At 38.8% G+C, this 26,429-nt stretch overlaps 2 protein-coding genes across 3 annotated transcripts in view; both read left to right on the plus strand.

Moving 5' to 3' along the window:
- LPCAT2 (lysophosphatidylcholine acyltransferase 2) overlaps nt 1-26,429 on the plus strand; it is a 64,178-nt gene that overhangs the window by 25,899 nt on the left and 11,850 nt on the right. For both annotated transcript variants that reach the window (XM_027092267.1, XM_027092266.1), the window contains 3 exons: nt 2,462-2,544; nt 5,108-5,233; nt 6,818-6,971. In XM_027092267.1, the coding sequence (XP_026948068.1) occupies nt 2,462-2,544; nt 5,108-5,233; nt 6,818-6,971 (363 nt within the window). The remainder of the gene's footprint in view (nt 1-2,461; nt 2,545-5,107; nt 5,234-6,817; nt 6,972-26,429) is intronic.
- On the plus strand, nt 20,468-21,480 carry CAPNS2 (calpain small subunit 2). The gene has a single exon (XM_027092269.1). The coding sequence runs from the start codon at nt 20,560-20,562 to the stop codon at nt 21,295-21,297; it is 738 nt and encodes a 245-aa protein (XP_026948070.1). The 5' UTR covers nt 20,468-20,559; the 3' UTR covers nt 21,298-21,480.

Here is a 26,429-nt window from a genome sequence, read left to right on the forward strand (position 1 = left end):
TACTAAGCGAAAAGATAGACTTAGAAGTCCAGTTGGAAAGGACCTTAGACGGCATCTACTCAAACTTTTCCTTTGACAAGAGAGGGAATTGAGGCCTATAATGGCTAAATGACTTTTCCAGGATCACAGAGCCAAGGCATCAATCCAGGCCTAGTGCTGTCTCCGCAGCATGCCACTGTCCTCTTGGAGAGGATGTCAATAAAATAAATGTGAGAAGTGAAATAACAAATAGCACATTATCCTATGATTTCTGTCCACTTTATCCTAAAAATGCCAGTTGGGTCCATGCTGGCCTGTACACCCTCCCTCCCTCCCTCTATTCATGGTCTTACCATCACTCACAGAGTGATTGTGGTTGCCTCCAGGGGTTCTCCCTGCTCCGAGCCTCTTCCTCTTTGGTTATCCACTCCCTGCCACCAAAGTTACTGCTCAAAAACTTTGACCGGGTCATTTCACTCCCTTGCTTAAACTTCATCTCTGAGTCACTATTGCCCGTAGGCTTCTTTTTTTTTTTTTATTTTTTTATTTTTATAAATTTATTTATTTTATTTTTGGCTACTTTGGGTCTTCATAGCTGCACGAGGGCTTTCTCTAGTTGCGGTAAGTGGGAGCTACTCCGTTGCGGTGCACGGGCTTCTCATTGCAGTGGCTTCTTTTGTTGCGGAGCATGGGCTCTAGGCACGTGGGCTTCAGTAGTTGCGGCACGCAGGCTCAGTAGTTGTGGCTCGCGGGCTCTAGAGCACAGGCTCAGTAGCTGTGGCTCACGGGCTTAGTTGCTCCGCGGCATGTGGGATCTTCCCAGACAAGGGCTCGAACCATGTCCCCTGCATTGGCAGGCAGATTCTTAACCACTGAGCCATCAGGGAAGCCCCCCGTAGGCTTCTTAAACATGGTTAACAAGCTTGAAAACAGGTCCATGTGAGTCTGAAAGTGGTGTTATTTATACAGATACTTACTTTTCTTTCAAATTGGGACCCTGCCATCTGTGTGTGGCTTAGCTATATCGTTTAACCTCTTGGAGCCACATTCTTTACCTATCAAAGGGAAATGGTAGAATTTGCCTCAAGAAATTGTTGCAAGATTTCGGCACATAAAACCGCTTATATAAAGTACCCAGTACACAGTAGGTTCTTGAAGGATGGTAGCCCTTACTGGTGGACTTAGCTCACTGTATCGTACATTTATTCCCCGCTGCATGAAGAACTCCTTGAGGGCAGAACTTCCTTGTCATGTTTTCAAGGCTTAGTGTGGTGCCTGGCATATAACAGTGTGCTTAAGCAGGATTTGTTGAATGGAAATGAGCCATGAAATCTTGAGCAAGTCTTTTAATCTTTGTGATCCCCAATTCCTTATGACTAGAATTGGGAGGATTAGTAAAATGAAATAATGCATATAAAACACCTAGCGTGGTGCCTGGTTCAGTTAATAAACAGTAGGAATTGGCAAGATCATGTTTATCCTCAGAAAGTCAAGATCAAGCATTAGCTCTTCTATAAAACCTCTTTGGTTGCTTTTCCCAGCCCCCGACCAAATTAATCGTTTCCTATCCCTTGTGCTCATACTCCAGGAAGGATGGTTTAGTGGGAAAAACGAGGGTTTTAAAGTCTGACAGGCCTTGAGCTGAATCCTAGTCATGTGACCCATATAACTTTAAGTAAGTTAATTAAGCTTTTAAGCCCTATCATTAGGGGTAATGATAGTGTGTGTTGTGTCAGTCTATCCTGTTAAAATATGGATCTTCTTTAGAGTGGGAATTAGGGTCCTGTTCATCTTGCCTGGTATATAGTAGGTGCTCAAAAAATGTACAATGACTTAAATATAGCACTGAAAGCTTGTTAATGTTAGGAAACTATAATTAAAAACAAGAATAGTACAAATGAGGTATCACAGATTATCAAGTGGAGAAAAAAGAGTAAAATTTAAAATGATAAAGCAAAACATGGTAGAAAGCCAATATAAGGGTTCAAAAACAAGCAGAAGAAATGATCAAACATAAAGCTTGATCAAGTGATAAAAATATGGCTGATATAGGAATGGATAGAGAAGATAAACTACAAAAAACAAAGTACTACCACTAATAACATTTTCACACAGAGGGTACGTGGGAGAAAGTGCAGCTTTGAGAGTAAGATCTGAGTAGTTTCAGCTTTACAACTTCCAGAATTCCAGACATTGGTTCATTTCATCCTCACCACAGCCCGGGACATAGGTGGTCATAGCCCTCCTTTCAGAGTTGAGGAGACAGTTCAGAAAAGTTAAAGGTCATACTAGTTAACACACAGAAAGACCCAGAGCTTGGATTCAGATCTCTTGAGTCCAAGCACAGTGCTCTTTACATTCTATCCTATATCCCGTATGCTAGAAAGGCAGGGGATTTCATATAATGACAGCTTATAAATTAACTTAGCATTTAAAGTCTTAGGCCTCACAATTGTAATGGAAAGGTATATTTGCCTTTCAGTTTATGCCTGTTCAAATACCAAATGATGAAGAAAAAAGTGATCCTGTCCTTTTTGCCAGTACAGTCCGGAATTTAATGGCAGAGTAAGTATCTATATGTGATTATGATCAGTAAATAGTTTTAAAATTATTGGTAAATGGAATTTAACATTGTTTTTGTTTTTTGTCTTTGTTTTTTTCTGTCTGAGGGCCTCATTCCCCAACTCATTTTGGTAAGGAAAAATCATGTGCCTAGGAATGCGGTCAGTAAGACAATCTATAAATATTTTCCCTGATGTAACCCCAAAATAATGGAGACGTAGCTTTGCCAGGTGAACAGGGAGGGTACATGAACCAGGAGAAACCAGCCAGTGACCTCCAAATTCTCCCAAGCTGGCCAGTCGCTGTCAGACAAAGCTAATGATGGTCTGAGTGGTTCCTGCTGTGACCCACCTTCTATCCTCTCAGCCTCCATATAGCTGCCAAGGCCACGTGTTTCAAAGGCATTAATGATTATAGCACCAAAAAGGGAAATGTTTGCAAGGGAATGCAATAGATGCATAGAAAAGGGGGAAAGTCACCCTCATTAAGGGGATGGCTATAAATTTAGGATTTAGAAACTGCAAAACATAAGGCAAGTATTTTCCTGCACTTAAGGGAGTTTGAACTGGCCACTATCCTGATTAGATAAATCACCTCTCCTCCTGTAATGAAAGAGTGTGTTATACTATCCCCACCACCCAGGCAGCCTCAGAACCCTCCAGGTGTGCACCCTCTCCCCAAGCACCACCTCCCTCAGTCATGCCCAACGGTAGGTTTGGAGCTAATAAGCCAGCAGTATTTATTCTCTTAGTAAAAATGCAATGAGAACTCTGAATTTAGCTTCATAGCTGAATTTGGCATTATAAGCAAGATTACATATATTATATGTATATTACATATATTAATATTTCACAGGAGACTAACTTTATTTTCAAAAAAGAATAAATGTTTAAGTGTTTGGCTGAAAAACTTTTGTTACTACGTGTCTCTACATGTACTTGATTTACCTAGTTTCTAGAGCAGCTACAAAATTTGCTTTGATATTGTTTTCTTCCCTCTTCCATTATGTTTTCATACTAGCTTATGTCCAAAATTTAGGAAGGAAGATAAGTATTAGGAACTGAGAGAATTTACATCAGATATTTTGACTTCCCAAAACCTGCCTAAAAACAGGAAAGGTTTGTTTAAGCAGCCTTTTCCTGGATTTGGAGGCGTGGAGGTAGAAGGGCCTTGGATAAAGAGTAAGAAAGACCTCAGTTAGCTGTACAACCTTGGATAAGTTCCCTCCAAGGCTCCTTTCCTCATGTGTAAAGTGGGAATTCTAATCCTTGCCTGGCTTTTCTCATAGTTTTGGTTATTATGAGAGTCAAGTAGGAAATGTTAAAAGCATTTGAAAATGGTAAAGAGCAAAGCCGAGGTAAGTAGTGGTGGTCGACCACTAATAAATATTTACCAAATCCTGTGCTAGGCCATTTGCTTGTGTTACCTAACATAATCTTCACAGCAGCTCTGAGGCAAGTGAGAAAATGGAGGCTCTGAGGTAGTGAGAGTTTCTGGGCTGGGATTCAAATCCACACTTCCTATTACCAAAGCCCAAGCTCTTAACTGTTTTGTTCTACTATTTACTCATAATTCCTGAAGTGTTTTTAATTTTTATTTTCCTTATATATTCTTACACCCAAATAGTCATTAATCAAAAACAGCTTAGTGGCAGGTAGGAAAAAAATGTTATTCATATTGCATTCATTGAAAATTGAATGTTCTTAGCCATGATTCAACAAAATCAAATAACAGTTGATGACATAATTTTATGATTGTCACTGAATGTGTGTGAATAAAAATTTAGCCAAGAGGGATCTGCAGGAAATTATTTTATGTACAGCACAGATTTTCTTCTTGTCACTCCAGTGTTATTTCAAGTTCTTGTTAATATGTATTTTTTCCAAATCTGTTTCACTATAAGTAGATCTCTGAGCAGGAGGGAGGTAGTCAGTATTGTGCACTCCTTTGAGGATGGAGGGTGTTTAGGTTTGGAAGAAATATGATCTTATAATCAGTCCTCATTAGTATTTTTTGAAGATTGCTATGTAGCTAGAAGGTGATCTTCAGTCTTAAAAGATGGAAAGACACAGCTAGCTAGCAATATGGATAGACCATTCACTTATAATATGTGCAGGTACCATTTATCTGTTTAAATGGCACTTCCACAGGCATTCTTAGTTGGTCCTTAAAATAACCCTGTGTAGGAAGTGATTATTCCCATGTGCAGATGAGAAAAGTGAGGCTTAGGTTAAGTGCCAGCTGGTAAAAGACTCCATAGGACTTGAACCTAAGTCTTCTCATTACTTTCCATGGACTGAACTCAACTATTATTATCACTGTAGTCAAAACACAGAACAAAAATGACTAGCTGGCAGAAGCACACAGACATAAGGAGATCAACTCGGGCCACAATAAGCCTGTGAAGTAGAGAACTATGTCTCTTTGGCAATAATAAGCCAAAGCCACTGGTTCAAAAAGTAGTAAATACTTTTCCATTTACTGTCGTTTGTTGACCAATTCAGGCCTAATGAAAAACCATCACCTTTTTTAAAAAGTTGAATCTGTTTGTTTTTTAATACTTTAGAGCTCTGAGAATTCCAGTAACAGATCACACCTATGAAGACTGCAGATTGATGATTTCAGCAGGACAGCTAACACTGCCTATGGAAGCTGGGTTGGTGGAATTTACCAAAATCAGCCGGAAATTGAAGTAAGCGTATTTTAAAATTACCACACTTTCCTAAAGGCGTCCAAAAGAGACCTGAACTCCTGCTATGTTTATTTTCTCTGCTTTCATTAGTGCTCCAACTCTAGAGCCTACGTGGCGTTTATTAAGAAAGCCAGGGATGTGAATTTATCTCCCATTTAGTTCATCTAGTTTTGTTTTTTCAAGAACAGCTAACTCAGAAATATGTGCGTTGGTCATGAGAGGAGAACGAGATAGTAAACACGAGTCAGCACAGATCTGCCTCCCTACCCAGAAACAGCTGAGTAGTTGGTCCTGCCACCTTCTTATAAGAAAGATGGCATAATTATATGGTACTGGCACGAGGTGGTCAGAACTCCTCATGTGAAATAGGAATTGACTTGTAGAGCAGCAATTCTGACCATCATTGAATTTTAAATACTTCCCTAGATCAACCTTCTCCTTCTGGGTACATAATTTTTTTAAAAGGCAAAAAAAAAAAAATTGTGATTTTAATGATCTGGTTTAAACCATTTAGAACATTCCCTTTGAACTTCCTGGTATGAAGGTGTAACTCCCACATCCCTCTCTGATTACAGTTCATTGTTTTCAGCCCTGACAGAGATCTGCATAATTTATTAACTCAGTAGACCTTGGCATCCTCCCTAGGAGGGAGCTGCAGAACCAGTTACTGTATTAAAGTTCAATATTAAAAAATATTTTTTGATAACTGATGTAGCAAACATTATTTATATCTTCTAGATAGCAATGTTTTGATGTTATATTTTTATAATATTCCAATAGATTTGAAAAAATTAGATAGTTACTGAAATTGGATGTAGAAGTATATGTTAAGTCACCTGTTTAATTCTGCAGGATGTGATGTAAGCTACAGTATATTTTCCAGTGTTTTTTAAAGTGTTCTATAACTAATATTGGAGGAAGTGTACAAAGTCTAATGAATCCCCCATCACAACATTTTGTGAAATGTGAGTTCATTATCATCTGGAAAGCTTGAGAGCAAGAATTGTTATTTTTTTTTTTAACAACTCAGTAAGTACTGTTGACTTACTAAGTAATATTTAGATTAAAATGTGAGTTCTTTTTTTCTTCTCATGAGTCATTTATTATCTTACCACATTGCTCCTTTTCCCAGTTACTTTTCTTTCCCTCAGATATTTGGGATAATTATAGTTATGTTAATATCCTTTAAAAAATTAGAAGTCTGTATCCATGTTCAAAGTGTGCCTTAAAATATTCGTTTTTGGGGCTTCCCTAGTGGCACACTGGTTGAGAGTCTGCCTGCAGATGCAGGAGACGCGGGTTCGTGCCCCGGTCTGGGAAGATTCCACATGCCGCGGAGCGGCTGGGCCCATGAGCCATGGCCGCTGAGCCTGCGCATCCAGAGCCTGTGCCCCGCAATGGGAGAGGCCACAACAGTGAGAGGCCCGCGTACCGCAAAAAAAAATTTTTAAAAATTCGTTTTCTTCTCCTTTTCAAATGTAACACTGAATATATTTTTCCCTCAGACAGATGAATAAAACAAAACTCACAAAATGTCCATGTGGATTGTAAAACGCTAATACATCTTCATAACTCTTTGTTTAGATTAGATTGGGATGGAATTCGTAAGCATTTGGATGAATATGCCGCTATTGCAAGTTCCTCTAAAGGAGGAAGAATCGGAATTGAAGAATTTGCGGAGTATTTGAAGCTGCCTGTTTCAGATGTCTTGAGACAACTTTTTGCGCTCTTTGACAGGGTAGGTTAAAGTTTAATCTTTAACACGCAAATATTTTTATTTCACGAGTCCCCACAGGGTATAAATCAGTATGGCAGGCATTAGAAAAACTTGCTAGGTCAGTGTTAGAAGAAGCAAGCCTGAGCCCATTGTTTAATTGCATGATTTCGTTTTTCAGCTTAATAGTAGTAGTAGCAGTAGTAGTAGTAGTAATAATAATAGTAATATAATAATAATTGTGTGTGTGTGTGTGGCAACAGTTATGATAGTGTCTATTTATTTTAAACACCAGGTCAGAAATAAATATTGTGACCATATGCCCATATTTGTGTATGGAATTGGAAAGGTTTACATAACTAGCAAGAATTTTAATATTTATGTCAAAATCATACATTGATGATACGGGTGGTACTATTCTATCCTGAAGGTTTCTGGACTTCCCCCAAAACATCCGAAGACCAAATCGATTTTAGTTTATTTATAACAAAGTTTTCAATTAAAGCTTGACTGTTAGTCCTTATATTGGGGATTCAGTTTTCTGCTTACGAATATGTATGTACATGGAGTTAGATAATTGAAATGTCAAAGTTTCCTTAGGAAAAGTGCATCAAGATTTCAAGTTCTCTCTTTTTAATTTGTTTTTTAATATATAAAGTTGACAGCAAAGTTTACTTTTTTGGTTACAGTTTTGTGAGTTCTAACAAATGCATAGAGGCATGTAACTACCACCACATTCAAGAAATACAATTGCAAAAAAAAAAATTCCCTGTAGTTAGGCTTTTATAGTCAAGCCCCTCCCTCACCTTTAACCACTGGCAATCACTCCATCCCTATAGGTTTGCCTTTTCCAGATGCCATACAAATGGAATCATTTAGTATATCCTTTTGAGTCCAGCTTCTTTCACTCAGCATAACGCACCTGAGATTCAGCCACGTTATTGCATGTATCTGTAATTTGTCTCCTTTTATTGCTGAATGGTCTTCCATTGTGTGGATGTACCATACTTGGTGTATCCATTCCCCAACTGAGGAACATTTGGTTTGTTTCCACCTTGGGACAATTATGAATATAACTGTTCTAAGCGTTCATGTATAGGTTTTTGAATGAATATAGTTTTCCTTTTACTTGGGTAAATACTTAGGGTTGGGTAAATACTTAGGATTGTTATCTTTTTTATTTCACATTCATTCCTGAGGGATATTTTTGTTGTACATATATGGAATTCTGTATAGAGTTCTTCACTTTCAACAATTTAATAATTTCATCCTGCTGCCTTCAGGCCTATCTGGTTGTTTTTCAAGTTCCTCCTGCCATGGTATTTTATCCAGAGGTAGTGCTTTTTGTATTTCGATCAGAGTTTCTAATTGTAGTGAGAAGGAGAGATAGGCTAAACTAAGCTCATTCCATCCTGGCTGGCACCAGAAGTCCCAGGTCTCTATCAACCACTGGGAAAAGATATTTTACAAAGAAATTATAGCCTGCTGACAGAAACCAGGACAGAGCTTTTCTTTTTCTTCTTACCCAGAGGTCACTAACATTCCTAATGACTTATTCTGTGACTTATTCTCTTAGATGAACTTTTTTTTTTTAATTTATTTTAATTTTGACTGCGTCGGGTCTTCGCTTCGTTGGGCCCGGGCTTTCTCTAGTTGCGACGAGCGGGGGCTACTCTTCGTTGCGGTGCGCAGGCTTCTCATTGTGGTGGCTTCTCTTTGTTGTGGAGCACGGGCTCTAGGTGTGCGGGCTTCAGTAGTTGTGGCATGTGGGCTCTGTAGTTGTGGCTCGCGGGCTTAGTTGCTCCGCGGCATGTGGGATCTTCCCGGACCAGGGCTCGAAGCTGTGTCCCCTGCGTTGGCAGGTGGATTCTTAACCACTGCGCCACCAGGGAAGTCCCTTAGATGAACTATTCTTTAACATGATGCAGGTAAGCAACCTTCTTCCGTATGGAGTGCACAAGCCTCTCTTCTGTGCTTGTTGCAGCATACAAATATTTTTTCCTTGTCCGTGAAATGGTAATGTGTCACTGCAATGGTGCTACTTTAAAGTGTAATGAAGATTTAGGGAAAAGGAGATGTAAATTATGGTATGTAACAGTGCAAGTTGGGAAAATACAGGCACTTTTCACTTGTACTGTTACTAGTATTTCTGTGAGATTTGTATAGCATTTTTCAGTATGGCTCTGGAAACCATGCAAGCAATTTTAAATAAAGTTCCTATAAATATGAACTTGGTGACGGAAGGAATATGGCAGGGACATACAAATAAGAACAGGAGATGGGGAAATGGGAAGTGACATGAAACAGGGACCAAGAGGGAAGTTCAAAGCACATCATAGACTTTATGCTCATCAGGATTTTTAATCAAGATTAAAAATAGTCTCCATAGAGGGCTTCCCTGGTGGCGCAGTGGTTGAGAGTCCGCCTGCCGATGCAGGCAACGCGGGTTCGTGCCCCGGTCCGGGAGGATCCCACATGCCGTGGAGCGGCTGGGCCCGTGAGCCATGGCCGCTGAGCCTGCACGTCCGGAGCCTGTGCTCCGCAACGGGAGAGGCCACAGCAGTGAGAGGCCCACGTACCGCAAAAAAAAAAAAAAAAAAAAAATAGTCTCCATAGAAGTTGCCCTGTCTTTCAGGTGTCAAACTGTCATAACAGCAATAACAGGATTGCTTTGACACCAGTTCTGTCTTTTGATGACTGATGATACCTGCCAGTGGCCCCATTGTTTCTATAGCACTGGGATATGTGGTAAGATTTGGGAGTGGGGAAGGGAGTGTAAACCAAGGATTACAATAAGCCCTAGTTAGCCAGATTGACTCACTCTGAACGAAAGAATACAATTAGCTCCAAGCAGTTTGGAGACTGGTGAGCTTTTGTGGCCAGTGTGGTCAATCACACTTCTGCATGGACTGCTTCAATCGGCTCACGTACCAATTGTAACTGTTAAGTTTTCTTCACTTCTTTGTATAGTGTATAGACTTAGCTTTAGATATAGACCACGAGTTGGTCTTTAAAACACTTTTGATCTCCAACATACTGGAAGGTAGAGAAAATAATCTGGAGAATTAACAACTAATGCATTTGACCTTTCTTTACCTCTTCCTTTTCTCTTCTCTTTGTCTCTCTGTCTTTCTCGCTTTCCTTTTTTTTTGTTTTTAACATACCTGCATGTCTGTGCCTGTGAAGATTTGCTTTGTTTTGAGAAGCTGAATTATGTAATCGTTGCCACACCCTGTGCATATCCCCACTTCCATGCTCTCTTGGAGGGATTTAGCTGGGAAATGTTCCACGGAAAAGACAAAGAAGTTCAGTAACGTCATAGTTTATTTCTCTCTGAGTAGCTTATCTTGCTAAACTCAATACTTATGAGGGGTGGGGGAGGAAGAAGGGTGGGAAAGAGAGGGTGGGATGTTCCTCTTGCTCTTTCATTTCAGTAGCTATAAATTTTTGCAGGGCAGAGGGCTCCTCCCATGTGCCTTTCCCACTTTATTCTCCTTTTCCCCTTCCTTCTTTTCTTCTCTCAATCTCTCCCCAAGTCTGGTGCAATTGTGGTTGGTATTTTGGGGAAGGGAAGAGATCTGTATATCTCTCCATGTTCCCTTACTCCTTCTTCCCACATACATTCCTGGCAAGTCTGCAAAAACTTCATAATGGTTTTCATCTCAGTCTGTCCTAAAAAAAAGAAAATGTGCTGTCCATTCAGTTTCTTCTGACAATCTGATGTGTTCTTGTAGATTGTCAGATATGCGATGGCAGGTGATTTCAAGGTGCAACAGAAATGTGGCAGTCATGATCCAAAGCATAGCATGGCTCATTGGATTAGGATAGTTTTTTGTGGAGAGGTCTCATCTCTGAAAAAAAGGAAAAGAAGACCCTTTTCATCTTTAGGTTTCATTCAGCTTCTTTATTTTCCCAAATGTACACTGAACTCTCTGAATCAGAGGCTGATAGGGATTAGTTAAAAGTCCACATGAGTTAGAGACAGTTGAGAGCTGAGACAGTAGTTTAAAACAGTGGCTTCTCAACATTTTTTATATTCATAATTCAGTTTTCAAGACTAGATTTTTTTGCCAACACTCTTGAAGGCATTTAAATACACTTAATGGGACTGAGAAACAACACTGGCTAAGTCAGAAATAATTATAACACAGTCATTTGTACAGTTATAAGAATATCTACACAGCATCACCTTATTTCATTCATTCTTCAACGCTGTGTTACTGAGCAGAGCCATGTGCTGCCCTGCCAGCAGTATCTTACATACCTATGAGACAAAGTCCTCAAATATTGCAGCACACATATCATCTTTGTTGCTAGTTTGACAGTATACCATGTTCTCTGCCTCTTACCTCTTACTAGTGGCAAGTCATCTCATCTGCACTACATCTCATGATACATTCAGGGTCATGTTCCATCTGGCACACATCACCATAACGGTATGTATATTCGCTGGTGGTGAAGCTATATTTCAGGGATCAGCAGGCTTTTTTCAGCAAAGAGCAGGATTGTAAATGTTTTTGACTTTGTGGGACATTTGGTCCTAAACTTTCAGTATAATTTGTACAACTGAATAGAAAAGTTAATCCACCCCACTCAGAAAGATTTCTCTGTTTATTTTCAGTCACTTAAGCCACATAAATGCCCTGTCCTAACTCTCAGCTTGAAAATCTGCATAATACAGCACCCTACCTTCTCTAACAGGGAAGGGCAAGCAAGGATGCTTGTTATTATATGCTCATTATTTGCTCATGGTTTAACACTTGAACTAATGCCAAGAACAGGGCAGACAGGAAGAACTCGGATAAAGAAACGCATTCATTCCACACAATGCAAAAGAGTAATAAAAGATCTCCAGAATAGCCAAAAATGATGGATTGTCAAAGTGCTAAAGTATACACACACTTTCCTGTTCTAATATTTAAACAAAGGACATAGTAATGCCAGAAGAACCAAGTACCAGTTAGAAGGCCGAAATGGGAAAAATCAGAACAGTTTTCACATTTTTTAGAGAATGGAAATAGTAACCAACTATCTAAATTTTCTTAGCCTGTTGTCTGTTGTGTGCATAATGGTTTTGGTAAAAAGAGAGTGAGCTCATGCCAGACTATAGCTGAGTGATTAGAAATCAGTCTCTCTCATTTGTGAAGATGAATGATATACCACTAGTTAGAAATGGGGAGGATGTCAATAAGAAGTAGACAGATTTGGTGAGAATAAAGATTCAGAATGACCCCCTTTAAATCAGATGTGGAACGATGGTGGCTATAAGCCTTGACTGCAATCCTTCGATCAGTCCTTAAATTTTACCAGCATGCTTTATTTTCATCAGTTTAGGAAATATAGCAGGTGACAGTCAGCAAACTACAGCTGATAGACTAGATCCAGTCTGACGCCTATTTTGTAAATAAAGCTTTATTGGGACACCAACCATGCCCATTTGTTTATGTACTGTCTATGGCTGCTTTCATAATACAGTGCCAGAGGTGAATAGTTGCAACAGTGAAGTCTTCTATCCTATTTTTTAAATTGAAGTATAGCTGATTTACAATGTTGTGTCAGTTTCTGGTGTACAGCAAAGCGATTCAGTTATATTTATATATTCTTTTTCAGATTCTTTTCCATTATAGGTTATTACAAGATATTGAATATTTTTCTCTGTGCTACACACTAGGACCTCGTTGTTTGTCTACTTTATATCTAGTAGTGTGTATCTGTTAATCCCAAGCTCCTAATTTATCCCTCCTCCACCCCCCTCTTCCCCTTTCTTCTATCCTTTAAATTTCCAGTTCGGGTTTGATGTATACTTTAGTATTTCATAGCTCATGTGAAAAGAACTCATCTTGATTCCAATCTCAGTTAATCAGGATTTGTTATATGAAATCTAAAGCTCATATGATATAATTAACAGAAGAAAGCTATAACTTTCTGAGTGGGCTAGATGAACATTCCTATCCAGTTGTACCAGTCATCCTGCAAGTTTGATGGCCTATATGTCTGACCATTTCCTTCTTCAATTCTCATGGTGACTTAACTCCCCCATGCAATATTTTCCCTCCCTGAGTATTCTTACACTAGAAATATCCTTTTAAGCATGAGAATTGTATGCTTTCTTTTTGGCTTCTCAATGCAAGTCTACCTAGGAGACACTTAGAGGAAACAGAAAGGAGAGGGCATTGATTAAAGCTCGATTTTTTATTGGAACAAGTGAGCAGTGGCCTCCTCCAAGAGCATAAAGAGGTAAAGAACAGGGCTTTGTAAGGAGCAAATTGTGTCAGACCAATTTAATTTCCTCCTATGACAGAGTGACAGTCCAAGATGATAAAGAAGAAGAAATAGATATTATCTATATGGACTCTAGAAAGGTTTTTGATTTCATCCAACGTGACATTCTCATCAATAAATTAGGAAGGTCTGGTCCAGATCATGTTGCAGTTAGGTGAAAGCCCCACTTGACAGAGAGCCCTCACTGACAGCGGGAGCTGTGTGTCCTGTGTTATTCGAGACCTGCTTCAGTCCCCCCACCTTGGAGTTCTGTCTGGAGGAGCAACATAGTTGATAGGTTACCAGAATACTTTTGAAAACCAGACAATACGTCAAAGTGAGGATAAGGGTATGTAAGTATGTCTTTAAAAGTTGTAGAACCAGACCCAAGAAAAAGATTAAATTACAGTCATATATAACATAAAAATACTTGGGCATGAGAAGGAAACTGAATGCAAGGTAAGAATGAAGCTGCAGTCACCACTTCATGGCACGTGAAGATCTAGACTCACAGCATTCTAGAGCTGAAAGGATGTTTAGTGTCAAATTGCCCATCTTCCTCATTTCTCAGGAAGCTTCCAGCCCAAAAGAGGAAGTTGTATGCTCAAGGCTACAGAGCTGGTTAGTTGCAGCACTGGGAACTCCTAGTTCAGTATTCTTTTTACTACAAACCATCTCTGGACTTTTTAAAAATAACTTTCTTGAGGCATATTTTACATATCATAGCATTCAGCCATTTCAAGCATACAGTTCAATGATTTTTTTAGTAAATTTACCAAGTTGTGCAACCAGCACCATAAATCAGTTTTAGAGTTTTTCCATCACCCCATTATGATTCCTTGTGTCATTAACTGTTAATTCCTATCACCTACCTATCTCCCAACCCTAGGCAACCACTATAGTAAGTCCTCCTGTGTTGTTCTAGACCTGGTCTAGAATAAAGACTAGAATAGAGACTTGTATAGATTTGCCTTTTCTGGACATTTCATATAATGGAATCTTACAATATACAGTATCATGTCTGGCTTTTATCACTTATTGTAAGTTTTTGAGGTCCATCCATGTTGTTGCCTGTATCAGTAATTCATCCCTTTTTATTGCCAAATAGTACTCCATTATATGAATTTATCACATTTTGTTTATTCATTCACCTGTTAGTCAATATTTAGGTTGTTTCTACTTTGGAACTATTATGAATAGTGTTGCTAGTAGCATTCGTGTGTCACTGTTAACTTTTTAAGTTCAATAACTCTTCCCCCTCAAATTGAGGTTAAATTTTCCATTGAATATGGCCTCTTCCTCTACTCTTTTTCTCCAGAGCTGCACAGTAGAGTTCCCCCAGACAGCAACCAAAGTTCCTATTAATGTTCTAATAAATAGCCTTAGGGGATTAAATAGTCCAGAGAAGAAAAGGCTTGTTAATCTAATAACAGTCTTTTATTCTATGATGGCTTATGAGAAACTGTTAGCCAAATGCTTTCCATCTTAGCAGAAAATAAATGAGAGGAATTGGATTTAAACTTCAGCGAAAAACACTTCAGATGGTCATAAGGAGGCACATTTTATATGACAATGGATGCTGTCAAGTTAATTTGCAATATTATAAAAACAAAGCCCATGTAATTTCCTCAGAAGCTTATATGAATGGATTTAAATCTGTCTGAGGCCAGATGGCCCCTTGTGATCCCCTAAAGGGAAGAAAGTCCTTTTGTGGTGCTTCTTCAGTGTGGTAAAGGAAGACATTTGGCCTTTGGTGTTTACAGAGACCATTTCACGGTGCCAATGAGACCAGTTATTGGAGTCATTGTGCCATAAAACCAGTGGATGGAGAGTTTTCTATAAACCACTAAGTGTGGCAGGAGACATTGCTCTCATATCCTACACAGAGCAGTGTCTCCCAGCTACTATTCTCTCCCTAATAATAGCTAGAATAATCATTATTTAATTCTAGAATTGTACAGTTTATAAAGTAATTTTACGTTTAATCTCCTTTTGACTTCATATTTGAGCCTTAGTAGTTTCCAGAGTAACCTGTGAGATAGACTTTGTCACATGGCAGTTCAGAGTCCTTTCCAATTTCATTCTATTCTATTGAGTTGCCTTTATCTCCCACCATTCTCAGCAGTAAACTCTCATCACACTGGACTACTCATTATCTCTTGAATACCACACATGCTTTACTTCCTCTATCTTTTCACTACACCGCCCCTTTATATATATATATATATCTTGTCTTTTTGGAGAACTCTGACTTAGCCTATGGTCAGGCCTACACATTACCTCTTCTGTAGGTAAATGTTCTCCTTTCCTTTCCTCAGCAGAACTTATTGTTCCCCTTTTGGGCACCCATATTGGTTTGATAATCGTATACAATATATTAGCTGTGTGACCTTTTATAAGTAGCTTAACTTCTCTGAGTTTTCCTTTCCTTACATCAAATGCTTTTATGTCTTTCATGGAAATTCTATAAAATCGATATACCAAAGAATATTATATACAAATGTAATAGTTTAGTATTAATAGTAGAAATGTGAAAATAGACCTCAGATTATAGTTACAACACCTAGTTTTCTGTGAGTCTCTTTGATCCTTGAGGACAGCAATCCTGATGTTTTCATCTTTCTCTCCTAAACATTGAGTCCAAGTCCTGAAACATAATAAAAGAAATTGAATCATTATGAAGTAGGCAGGGGAGATACTATTATCATCAGTTTGCAGATTGAAATTAAGGTCCAAAATGCTGAGTGATATAAGGACTTAGTTATGTCCTGGCCACTTTTCCCTGAGTTTACCAATAGAACTTCCAAAGACTGCTGAAGGGCTTGTACCCTGACTCTACCTAGTATCAAGGGTGAGGTTTCTCAAAGTATTATCTGGGACTATCTGTCATAGACTGACTTCTGAAGATACTTATTAAAAATATAAAATCTGGGGCTTCCCTGGTGGCGCAGTGGTTGAGAGTCCGCCTGCCGATGCAGGGGACACGGGTTCGTGCCCCAGTCCGGGAAGATCCCACATGCCGCAGAGCGGCTAGGCCCGTGAGCCATGGCCGCTGAGCCTGCGCGTCCGGAGCCTGCGCTCCGCAATGGGAGACGCCGCAACAGTGAGGCCCGTGTACCACAAAAAAAAAAAAAAAAAATATATATATATATATATATATATATATATATATATATATATAAAATCTCACAAATGTAATTTTGAGCAAAGAGAATCCAGGCACACAAAATCAGAAAAGAGAGGACAGTACTACCAAATTTACAGAAATAAAAAGTATTATAAAACAGTACTATGAGCAACTGTATGCCAACAAATTGGTTACCCTAGATGTAATGGACAAATTCCTAGAAATGTACAACCTACCAGGACTGAATCATGAAGAAACAGAAAATATGAACAGACCTAACTAGTAAGGAGATTGAATGAGTAATTTTTTTTAAAACTCCCAACAAAGAAAATCCCAGGACCAGATGGCTTCACTAGTGAATTCTACCAAATGTTTAAAGAAGAGTTAACACTAATCCTTCTCAAACTCTTCCCAAAAATTGAAGAGGAGGGAATACTTCCCAACTCATTCTATGAGGCCAACATTATCCTGATACCAAGGTCAGAAAAAGATAGTACAGTTGACCCTTGAACAACACAGGGGTTAGGGGAACCAAACCCCGTGCAGTCGAAAATCTCCATATAACTTTATAGTCGGCCCTATGTACCCATGATTCTGCATCCACAGATTCAACCAAGCTCAAGTGTAGTACTGTAGTATGTATTTATTGAATAAAATCCTAGTAGAAATGAAGGCACATAGTTCAAACCCATATTGTTCAAGTGTCAACGGTACATGAAAAGAAAACTACAGACCAATGTCCTATATGAATTATTTATTTATTTATTTATTTTGGTCTCAGTTGCAGCAGGCGGGCTCCTTACTTGTGGCTCGCCAGCTCCTTTAGTTGCAGCATGTGTGCTACTTAATTGCAGCACATGTGCTCCTTAGTTGTGGCTCATGGGCTCCTTAGTTGTGGCATGTATGTGGGATCTAGTTCCCTGACCAGGGATCGAACCCATCTCCCTTGCACTGGAAGGCAGATTCTTAACTACTGCACCACCAGGGAAGTCCCCCATATGAATACTGATGCAACAATTCTGAACAAAATACTAGCAAACAGAATTCAACAGCACATAAAGAGGATTTTACATCATGACTAAGTGGGATTTATTCCTTGAACGCAAGGGTGGTTCAACATATGAAAATGAATCAATGTAATAAACCACATTAACAGAATGAAGGGGGAAAAAACACAGTTACCTCAATCGATCCAGAAAAAGCATTTGACAAAATTCAACATGCTTTCAGATAAAAACACTTAACAAACTAGGAATAGAAGAAAAGTACCTCAACATAATAAAAACCATATATGAAAAGCCCACAGCCAACAGCACACTCAATGGTTTGAGCCTGAAAACCTTTCCTCTAAGATTAGGAACACAAAAGGATGCCTGCTTTCACTACTCCTATTCAGCATAGTACTGGAAGCCCTAGCCAAAACAGTTAGGCAAGAAAAGAAATGAAAGGAATATGAGCTGGAAAGGAAGAAGAAAAATTATCTCTGCTCACAGAATACATGATCTTATATGTAAAAGAATCCTGCAGACAACACACACACACACACACACACACACAATTGTTAGAACTAATAAACTAATTCAGCAGAGTTGCAGGATACAAATCCACACACAAAACTTAGTTGTGGGGACTTCCCTGGTGGCTCAGTGGTTAAGAATCCGCCTGCCGATGCAGGGTACACGGGTTTGATCCCTGGTCTGGGAAGATCCCACATGCCGCAGAGCAACTAAGTCCGTGCGCCACAACTACTGAGCCTATGCTGTAGAGTCCGCAAGCCACAACTACTGAAGCCTGCATGCCACAACTACTGAAGCCCACGAGCCTAGAGCCCATGCTCCACAACAAGAGAAGCCACCACAATGAGAAACCCGTGCACCGCGACAAAGAGTAGCCCCTGATCACCACAACTAGAGAAAGCCCATGCGCAGCATCAAAGACCCAATGCAGCCATAAATAAATAAATAAATAAAAGAATCTGCCTACCAATGCAGGGGATACAGGTTCGATCACTGATCTGAGAAGATCCCACATGCTATGGAGCAACTAAGCCCGTGCAATGCAATTACTGACCCTGCACTCTAGAGCCCGCATGCCACAAGTACTGAAGCCCACGTGCTTAGAGCCCACGCTCCACAACAAGAGAAGCCACTGCAGTGAGAAGCCTGTGCACCACACCGAAGACCCAATGCAGCCAAAAATAAATAAATTTATTTTTTTTAAAAAAACTTAGTTGTGTTTCTATACACTAACAATAAACAATATGAAAAAGAAATTAAGAAAGTGACTCTATTTACAGCAGCATTAAAAAGAATAAAATAGGAATAAACAACCAAGGAGGTAGAAGACTTGTACACTGGAAACTACAAAGCGTTGTTCAAAGAAATTTAAAAAGACGCAAATAAATGGAAAGACATCCTGTGTTCATGGATTGGAATTCTTAATATTGTTAAGAAGTCAATACTACCCAAAGTGGTCTACAGAGTCCATGCAATCCCTATCAAAATCCCGACAAAAATTTTTTTTACAGAAGTCAGAAAATCCATCCTAAAATTCATATGGAATCTCAAAGGATGCTGAATAGACAAAATAGTCTTGCACAAGAACAAAGTTGGAAGTCTTACACTTCCTGATTTCAAAACTTACTGCAAAGCTACAGTAATCCAAATAGTGTGGTACTGGCATAAAGACAGACATATGAACCAATGGTATAGAATAGAGAGCCCAGAAATAAACCTGTGTGTGTGCATACAAATGATTTTCGATAAGGGTACCAAGACCATTCAATGGGGAAAGAACAGTCTTTTCAACAAATGGTGCTGAGAAAACTGGATAACCACATGCAGAAGAATGAAGTGGACTCTTACCTTATGCCATATATAAAAATTAACTGAAAATGGGTCAAAGACCTAAGCATAAGAGCTAAAACTATTATAAAATGGGGGACTTCCCTGGTGGCACAGTGGTTAAGACTCTGCGCTCCCTGTGTAGGGGGCCCGGGTTCGATCCCTGGTCAGGGAACTAGATCCCACATGCATGCCACAACTAAGAGTTCACCTGCCACAACTAAGGAGGCCACGAGCTGCAACTCAAGTGTTGAGCCCATGTGCCACAACTAAGGAGCCCATGTGCCACAACTAAGGAGCCCAACTAGGGAGCCGCCTGCCGCAACTAACTAGGGAGCCACCTGCCGCAACTAAGACTCAGTGCAACCAAATAAATAAATAAATATTTTTTAAAAGATGGTTAAAATGGTAAATTGCACATTACATGTATTTAACCACAATTTTAAAATTTTTTAATTAAAAATTTAAAAACAAGATACAAAAAAGTATATGCCATATGATTCCATTTATTTAAGGTACAAAAATGAATCTGTGGTGTTAGATGTCAGGACAATGGTTAGTTACCCTTGGGAGAGGAGAATAACTGGAAAGAGGCATGAAGAGCCTTTGGAAGTCCTGATGATGTTCTATTTCTTGATCGGGGTGTATGACATGGGTATATATATATATATATATATATATATATATGAAATTCTTTGAGCTGTATATTTGTGATTTGTACAGTTTTCTATGTGAATGTTACACTTCCAAAAGATTCCAAAAACGTAAATCATGAGCCCCACAGCAGACTATACAGAATCAGAATCTCTGAGGATGGGACCTGGGGACCCTGCATTTTAAAAATCCCCCTTCCAAGTTTTTCTTAAGAACATTGGATGCTGCACATCTTTGCTAAAGGAAGAGAATTAGGTAAATATTTTTCCAGTGCCCCAGAATTCTTCAGTTGTACCCTAAAAATAAATATTCCTTAGAAAAGAAATTCTTGATATCCTTGAGTCATTTACCTTCTCCTGTTAGGAAACTCCACGTCATCTTTCAGGTGCTGAGAAAGAGAACTAAAAATAGTTAACAGCATATAGAAATGTATAGTTTAATATATTACACTTAAAAATATGATTTCTTCTAATTTGTCAGACATACTATAACTTAGGAGTATTTTATTGACGCCCTCTGAAAAATGGCAGGTGCTAGGACCTAGTGGAATTCAGGCAACTAGGGTAGGAGGTGCACCCAGGGTGTTGTACAGTGTTGTACAGTGCAAGCAAGTACAGAAAAGCCAGTTCTTCCACATGCAAACTACTTAGACTCCATTTCATCTCTCTCATACCACCTCCAAGACTTCAGCAGCCTTTACCCTTTACCCTTTCGGTAAACCAAAAGCATGTTTCTTGTAAAGGCTCTATTGGAAGGAGCAGATCAAGGTCAAGGTCTTGGACAAGCTCTTGGAGGAGGCAGTCAGAAAAGTAGAGGAGCAGGAAATGTTGGAGGGATAGTTGGAGGAATTGTGAATTTTATCGGTGAGGCTGCAGCTGCTCAGTATACCCCGGAACCACCACCCACTGAGCAGCATTTCACCAACGTGGAGGCCAATGAAAGTGAGGAAGTTAGGCGGTTTCGGCAACAATTTGCACAGCTGGCTGGACCAGACATGGAAGTGGATGCCACTCACCTAATGAATATTCTCAACAAAGTCCTGTCTAAGCACAAGGATCTGAAGTCTGACGGCTTTAGTCTTGACACCTGCCGGAGCATCGTGTCCATCATGGACAGTGACACAACTGGAAAGCTGGGCTTCAAAGAATTTAAGTATCTCTGGAGAAACATCAAGAAATGGCAGCGTGTTTATAAGCAATATGACAGGGACCATTCTGGGTCTCTGGGAAGTTTTCAGCTGCGGGGGGCTCTGCAGGCAGCAGGCTTCCAGCTGAAGGAACAACTTTACCAAATGATTGTCCGCCGATATGCCAATGAGGATGGAAGTATGGATTTTAACAACTTCATCAGCTGCCTGGTTCGCCTGGATGCCATGTTTCGTGCCTTCAAATCCCTGGATAGAGATGCAGATGGCCTGATTCAGGTATCTATCCAAGAATGGCTGCAGCTGACCATGTATTCCTAAAGTGGGCACTAAGTCGGGACTACCCCGGGGGACAGGAGTGCTGGAAGCTTAGCCATGCTCTCTGCACGGTTGCGGTTACCCCATCCAAAGCTGTCATTTCCTGCCGAGTTCTTTCATAACCCAACCTATTTCTGAACTTGTGCTGCCCTTTACTGCTTAATTAAACAGATTTTTCATGAAAAATGTTCTGAGTGGTTTGTATGTCGGCTTTCTGAGACACAGGATTAATACGGACTTATATATGTGATGGGAGTGCAAGGCAGGCTGTAATGGAGTAGATTTTAATAGGTCATTTCTTATTTGGTGAATGAATTCCAAAGAGCAGGAAAGCTGTTGTTGTTATTGTTAAGAATGAAATTTTGAAAAAAATCCTGGAATAAATCAAGAAAACTCTCAGGAGATATATTTTTTTCCTTTAAAAAAGGTGAGGAGGCAGGAAATTCAAAACCTGTTTTTCTGTTAATTCACATCAGGTCTTTCTATTACATTTTTTTTAAAAAAAGTGTTTTCCTGGTAACCTGCTTAACTGTATAGAAACAGGTTCAGAAATGTGAAATTAAGCAGTTTTATAAAAGGTAGTATTTTTTTTCATGGTGGAACAACTATCTAAAATCTAGAATTCTTTAGTCCCTTTTCTCTAGCAAAATAAGCATGTAACAGTTTTGTTTTGATATAATTGTAAAGAGAATCAGGGCATTGGGGAATGAAAGAGTGTACTTATAGTTGAAATGTCTCTGGTTGCCTTAATGAATCAAAGTGATCACTCTTACACGTACTTCAAAATCAGGCACGCCCTGCTGATGTTAGCCAGCTCTTGTCACGTCTTGCCCTGCCTCAGAGCAAAGAATATTCTTTCATTTGTTTGAAAACTGCAGACAGGAAAAAAAGTAAACAAAGAAAATGTACACAAATCATAACCAGTTATTTGGTATGTAAAGCGATAGAGAGATGTATAAATATATATAAATGTTGCTGAGTCTTTATTGCAGTGGTTCTCAGCCCTGACTGCAATTTAGAATCAACCGGGAGAGCTCTTGAGCTGAGTCCCACTCCACATGAGTTAAATACAAATCTTTAGAGGTGGAGCTCAGAGATGAGTATTTTTTAAAGCTCCCCGGGTGATTCTGATGAGCAACCAAGGTTGACAGCCACAGCTTTAAGGTTAGTCTGTCTTCACTGTATTTTTCATATTAGTCTCAGCTGAAAACTGAGGTCCCCACAGGAGTCAGTGTTGCCAGCTTCCAAAAAAAAGAAGATAGGAGTATGGAGAAACTGCCACCCAAAAAGCAGGGGTAGTTGTGCCTTTCTTGTGAATGGCCCTTGGTTTGGCTTTTTCATTTTGATTCAGGTGGTGATAACGGGGCAAAGAGAATCCAGGAATCCCGGGCCAGTAGACTCAGCTAGAGAGGCTGCATTTTCAAGTGCTCTGTTCATCTGCCTATTTAATTGGTTTCTACCCTCCTGCTTCTCTGGGTTTTAATGCATTCCTTCTCTCCCAATCTACTTTGGAGGATCATCCTGAGTTTGAAGATAAATCCTTCCTTTTTGAGTCATTTAGAGGAAAGCTGTAACTGTTGAAATGATGTAACTGGCCTGTTAACAGCCCTCAGCTGCCTGTTAGAAATCCCCAGTGAAAATAGGACAGGTTGGCATTTGGCCTCTGTGGACACCATTATCACCATCATATAATATTTATGAAATACCACATGCGTGTAATTCTGAATTGAGCCAAGCCCAGAGATCACATCCGCTTTCCTCAAGGGACTTGTAATTTAAACTTGGTCTTGGGAGCTACTTAAAACAGGTGTGGTTATATTAGAATGAGGCTGCAACCGCACATTAATATCAGGATCCCTGTTTTAGAATATGGCCACTAGTATGTTAGGCATGGCTGTAGTAATATAGCCAGGAAAGGGGAAATCTGCCAAGATACCTTTTAAGGTCTCAGAATATTAAGTTTATAATTTAATCTTTCCACATTATGGTTGGGGAAAAGAAAACGTAGCCCCACTTTTCTCCCCTCACTTCATTTTAAATGTTTTATGAAAGTTAAGACAATTATCTCACACTAGGGGTGGTATTAAGTATTTCTCTTGCTCTTCAAGTTAAGGGATTACCTACTTTTATGATTCTCTTCCTGCATGCACAGGGCAAAACATCCTGAAGTTACCTAAGTTTCTCTTGTTCTTTTCTGAATTTGTGTAAAATTGGACAAATAACCCCAGGCACTAGAGTGGATCCCAGAAAATTTAGTCCAAAGTCTGGATTTTTCCAAGTAAACAAACCTTTAGCATTGTGTAGAACCAATAGCCTAACAAGTGATTGAATTTCTTAATTTCCATCCAATGGGTTTTTTTGTTGTTTGTTTGTTTGTTTTAGTTGGTGTTTTAAAGGCACATCTTCAGTGTAAGAGGGAGTATTCACCTGATAATTTTTTTCAAATGTTGCCTTTTCTACATGGAAGACTACTGATAGCCTAAGATGAAGGGCTTTCATTACTATAACTCCATCTCATTTTCAAATTTCTAAAAGCAATACAATCAATGTAGTAAGTTGAAAATAATAATGATTTTGTTTAAATGTGAAATTATACAGCTACATTTTTTAATTTCAAAATATTCCATATGATTTTGAAAAACACCTTAGTCTTGATTTAATACACTGAATTCTGTAACCTATAATAGCAGGAAAAAGAACTGTGTGTTCTGTACCTAAGAACAGCAAATGTCCAAAAACATTCAAAATTTGTATATCATCTTAAAGGTCACCTTTAAAATATTTTTTGAGTAATAGTGCATGTGATTTAAAAGTTGATTTATGTATCAACTTCAATCAGAAATTTCATCAGTAATATTGCACAACTAACCCATAGTCAGGCCTTAAAAAATATTTGCTGAGGCACCTGCAGGGCACTGATACTTAATGTACGTATTAATCTTGAAGTGCTTTCAGAATTACTTTTTTTAAAATGTCTATTTTTAATGCTAAGTGGATTAAAACAATTTAATTCCTAGAAAATTGATAATACAATTATGCAGGTCGATAGAAATATGCTCTAAATAAGAATATTGAGGTAAACAGAATACCTCTTCCCTGACTCTCCTGGATAACTGAGAATTTATTGAATTTGAATAGTAATACTCTTCCTGAGGAATTCCATTAGTTTTTAAAGGAAAGAACCACAGCTTTGAGGAATAATTTTTTACCATGGGACTGATTTGAATTTGAAAAATTAAAGGAGTGTATTTTGCTGTATACTTTTTTATTATCTGTTTTTGAATATATTTTATCAACTTGCCTGCTTTAATTTGAATGACTGGGAGTCAGGTAAATGTTTAGGTAAATGTTAATTGTCATTGTGGCAATAGTGAGTTTTGTGACCTCAAGTAAAACTTACATCTCAATTTTTCATTAGTAAAAATGAAGAAGTTGAACGGATGATTTCTAAGATTCCTCCCAGTTCTAAATTTTATTATTCTGAAATTGGAACCTTAAAATGTATTATTTTATTAGTCCTATAATGAAATCTCTCAGAATAATTTCTATGCTGCCTTTTTTCCTTCACATTACTAGGATGAAAACTTACATATAGTTTCTCATGTGATTGAGTATCAAGAGTCTGCTTTAATATTCTTTTGTCGGTCAAAGCCACTCATATAAAACTGTTAAAGAAAACCAGGGGTCCAGAATATTACCTTTATTCGTGAATAGCAGTAATACTAAGGGTCTTTTACATTTCTCTTTCTCCATCTGAAAAATAAGCTATAATGCTTGACCTGTATTATACATAGGGTCCGGTAATATAGATAAAAACTGGATGCCTCACAATAAATCAAAGGCGCATTTCCAATCATACTACCTATGACCATATCTTCAGTGTCCATAGATCATTCTTTTTTTTTAATTTATTTAATTGAAGTATGGTTGATTTACAATGTTGTGTTAATTTCCACTGTACAACAAAGTGATTCAGTTATACATATATATACTTATTTTCATATTCTTTTCCATTATGGTTTATCACAGGATATTGAATATATTCATGGGTCATTCTTATATCTATACTTCAGAACTTCTTTTTTTTTGAATTTTAGAATTTTATTTTTTTTATACAGCAGGTTCTTATTAGTTATCCATTTTATACATATTAGTGTATAAATGTCAATCCTAATCTCCCAATTCATCACACCACCACCACCCACCTCCCCGCCATTTTCCCCCCTTGGTGTCCATACATTTGTTCTCTACATCTGTGTCTCTACTTCTGCCCTGCAAACCGGTTCATTATACTTCAGAACTTCTATTCAAGACTTCTATGTTGCTTAGTAGAGAAAACCAATTGCAGAATAAATTTACCTTTATTGAGCATATATTCACGGTACCATAAGCTGTTCAGCCTCTAAGGCCTAATGAACAACAGCCCTCCATAGTACAGAAGAAAATTAAACGTTAGTGGCACAAGGAAAATTATGTCCCTTAAAACTCTGAAACTTCTGGGGTGATGAAAATATCGTAGCCATCAATTGTGATGGTGGTTACGCTGGTGTCTGCATTTTTTCAGAGAACATCAAACTGTACACTTAAAATGGATGCTTTTTATTGACTGTAATTGATACCTCAATAAAGTCGATTAAAGGAAAGGCAGAAAACAGCTGTCTTAGAGGCTGGTAATCAGACAAAAATGGAAGTCGGATGACCTGAGTTTTAAATCCTAGGAAGAAACCCTGTTACTTTAGGGAAATCTTGAATCCTCTGTTTCTACCTTCTCCGATGAGAAAGTGAAGGTAAATTATTCCTTTTTAGTTCCCACCCTGCAGCAAGATAAAGTAGTATGGTGACAGTGAGTCTTGGTTGCTTTGAGAAGCTGAGGAAAGCTACAAGATTTTTTTTCCCTAGAAAAATGTACATATAAAAAGGGCTGGGACTTCCCTGGCGGTCCAGGGGTTAAGACTCCATGCTTCCACTGCACGGGACATGGGTTCGATCCCCGGTCAGGGGTTAAGACTCCACGCTTCCATTGCAGGGGGCAAGGGTTCGATCCCTGGTCAGGGAAATAAGATCCCGCATGCCCTGTGGCTCAGCCAAAAACAAAAAAGCAAAAGAAAAGGCAGACCCTTGCAGAGGCTTCACAG

Source organism: Aethalodelphis obliquidens, unplaced genomic scaffold (genome assembly GCF_003676395.1).
Source record: "Aethalodelphis obliquidens isolate GAN/ISIS:26980383/991018 unplaced genomic scaffold, ASM367639v1 scaffold75, whole genome shotgun sequence".
NCBI lineage: Eukaryota > Metazoa > Chordata > Mammalia > Artiodactyla > Delphinidae > Aethalodelphis > Aethalodelphis obliquidens.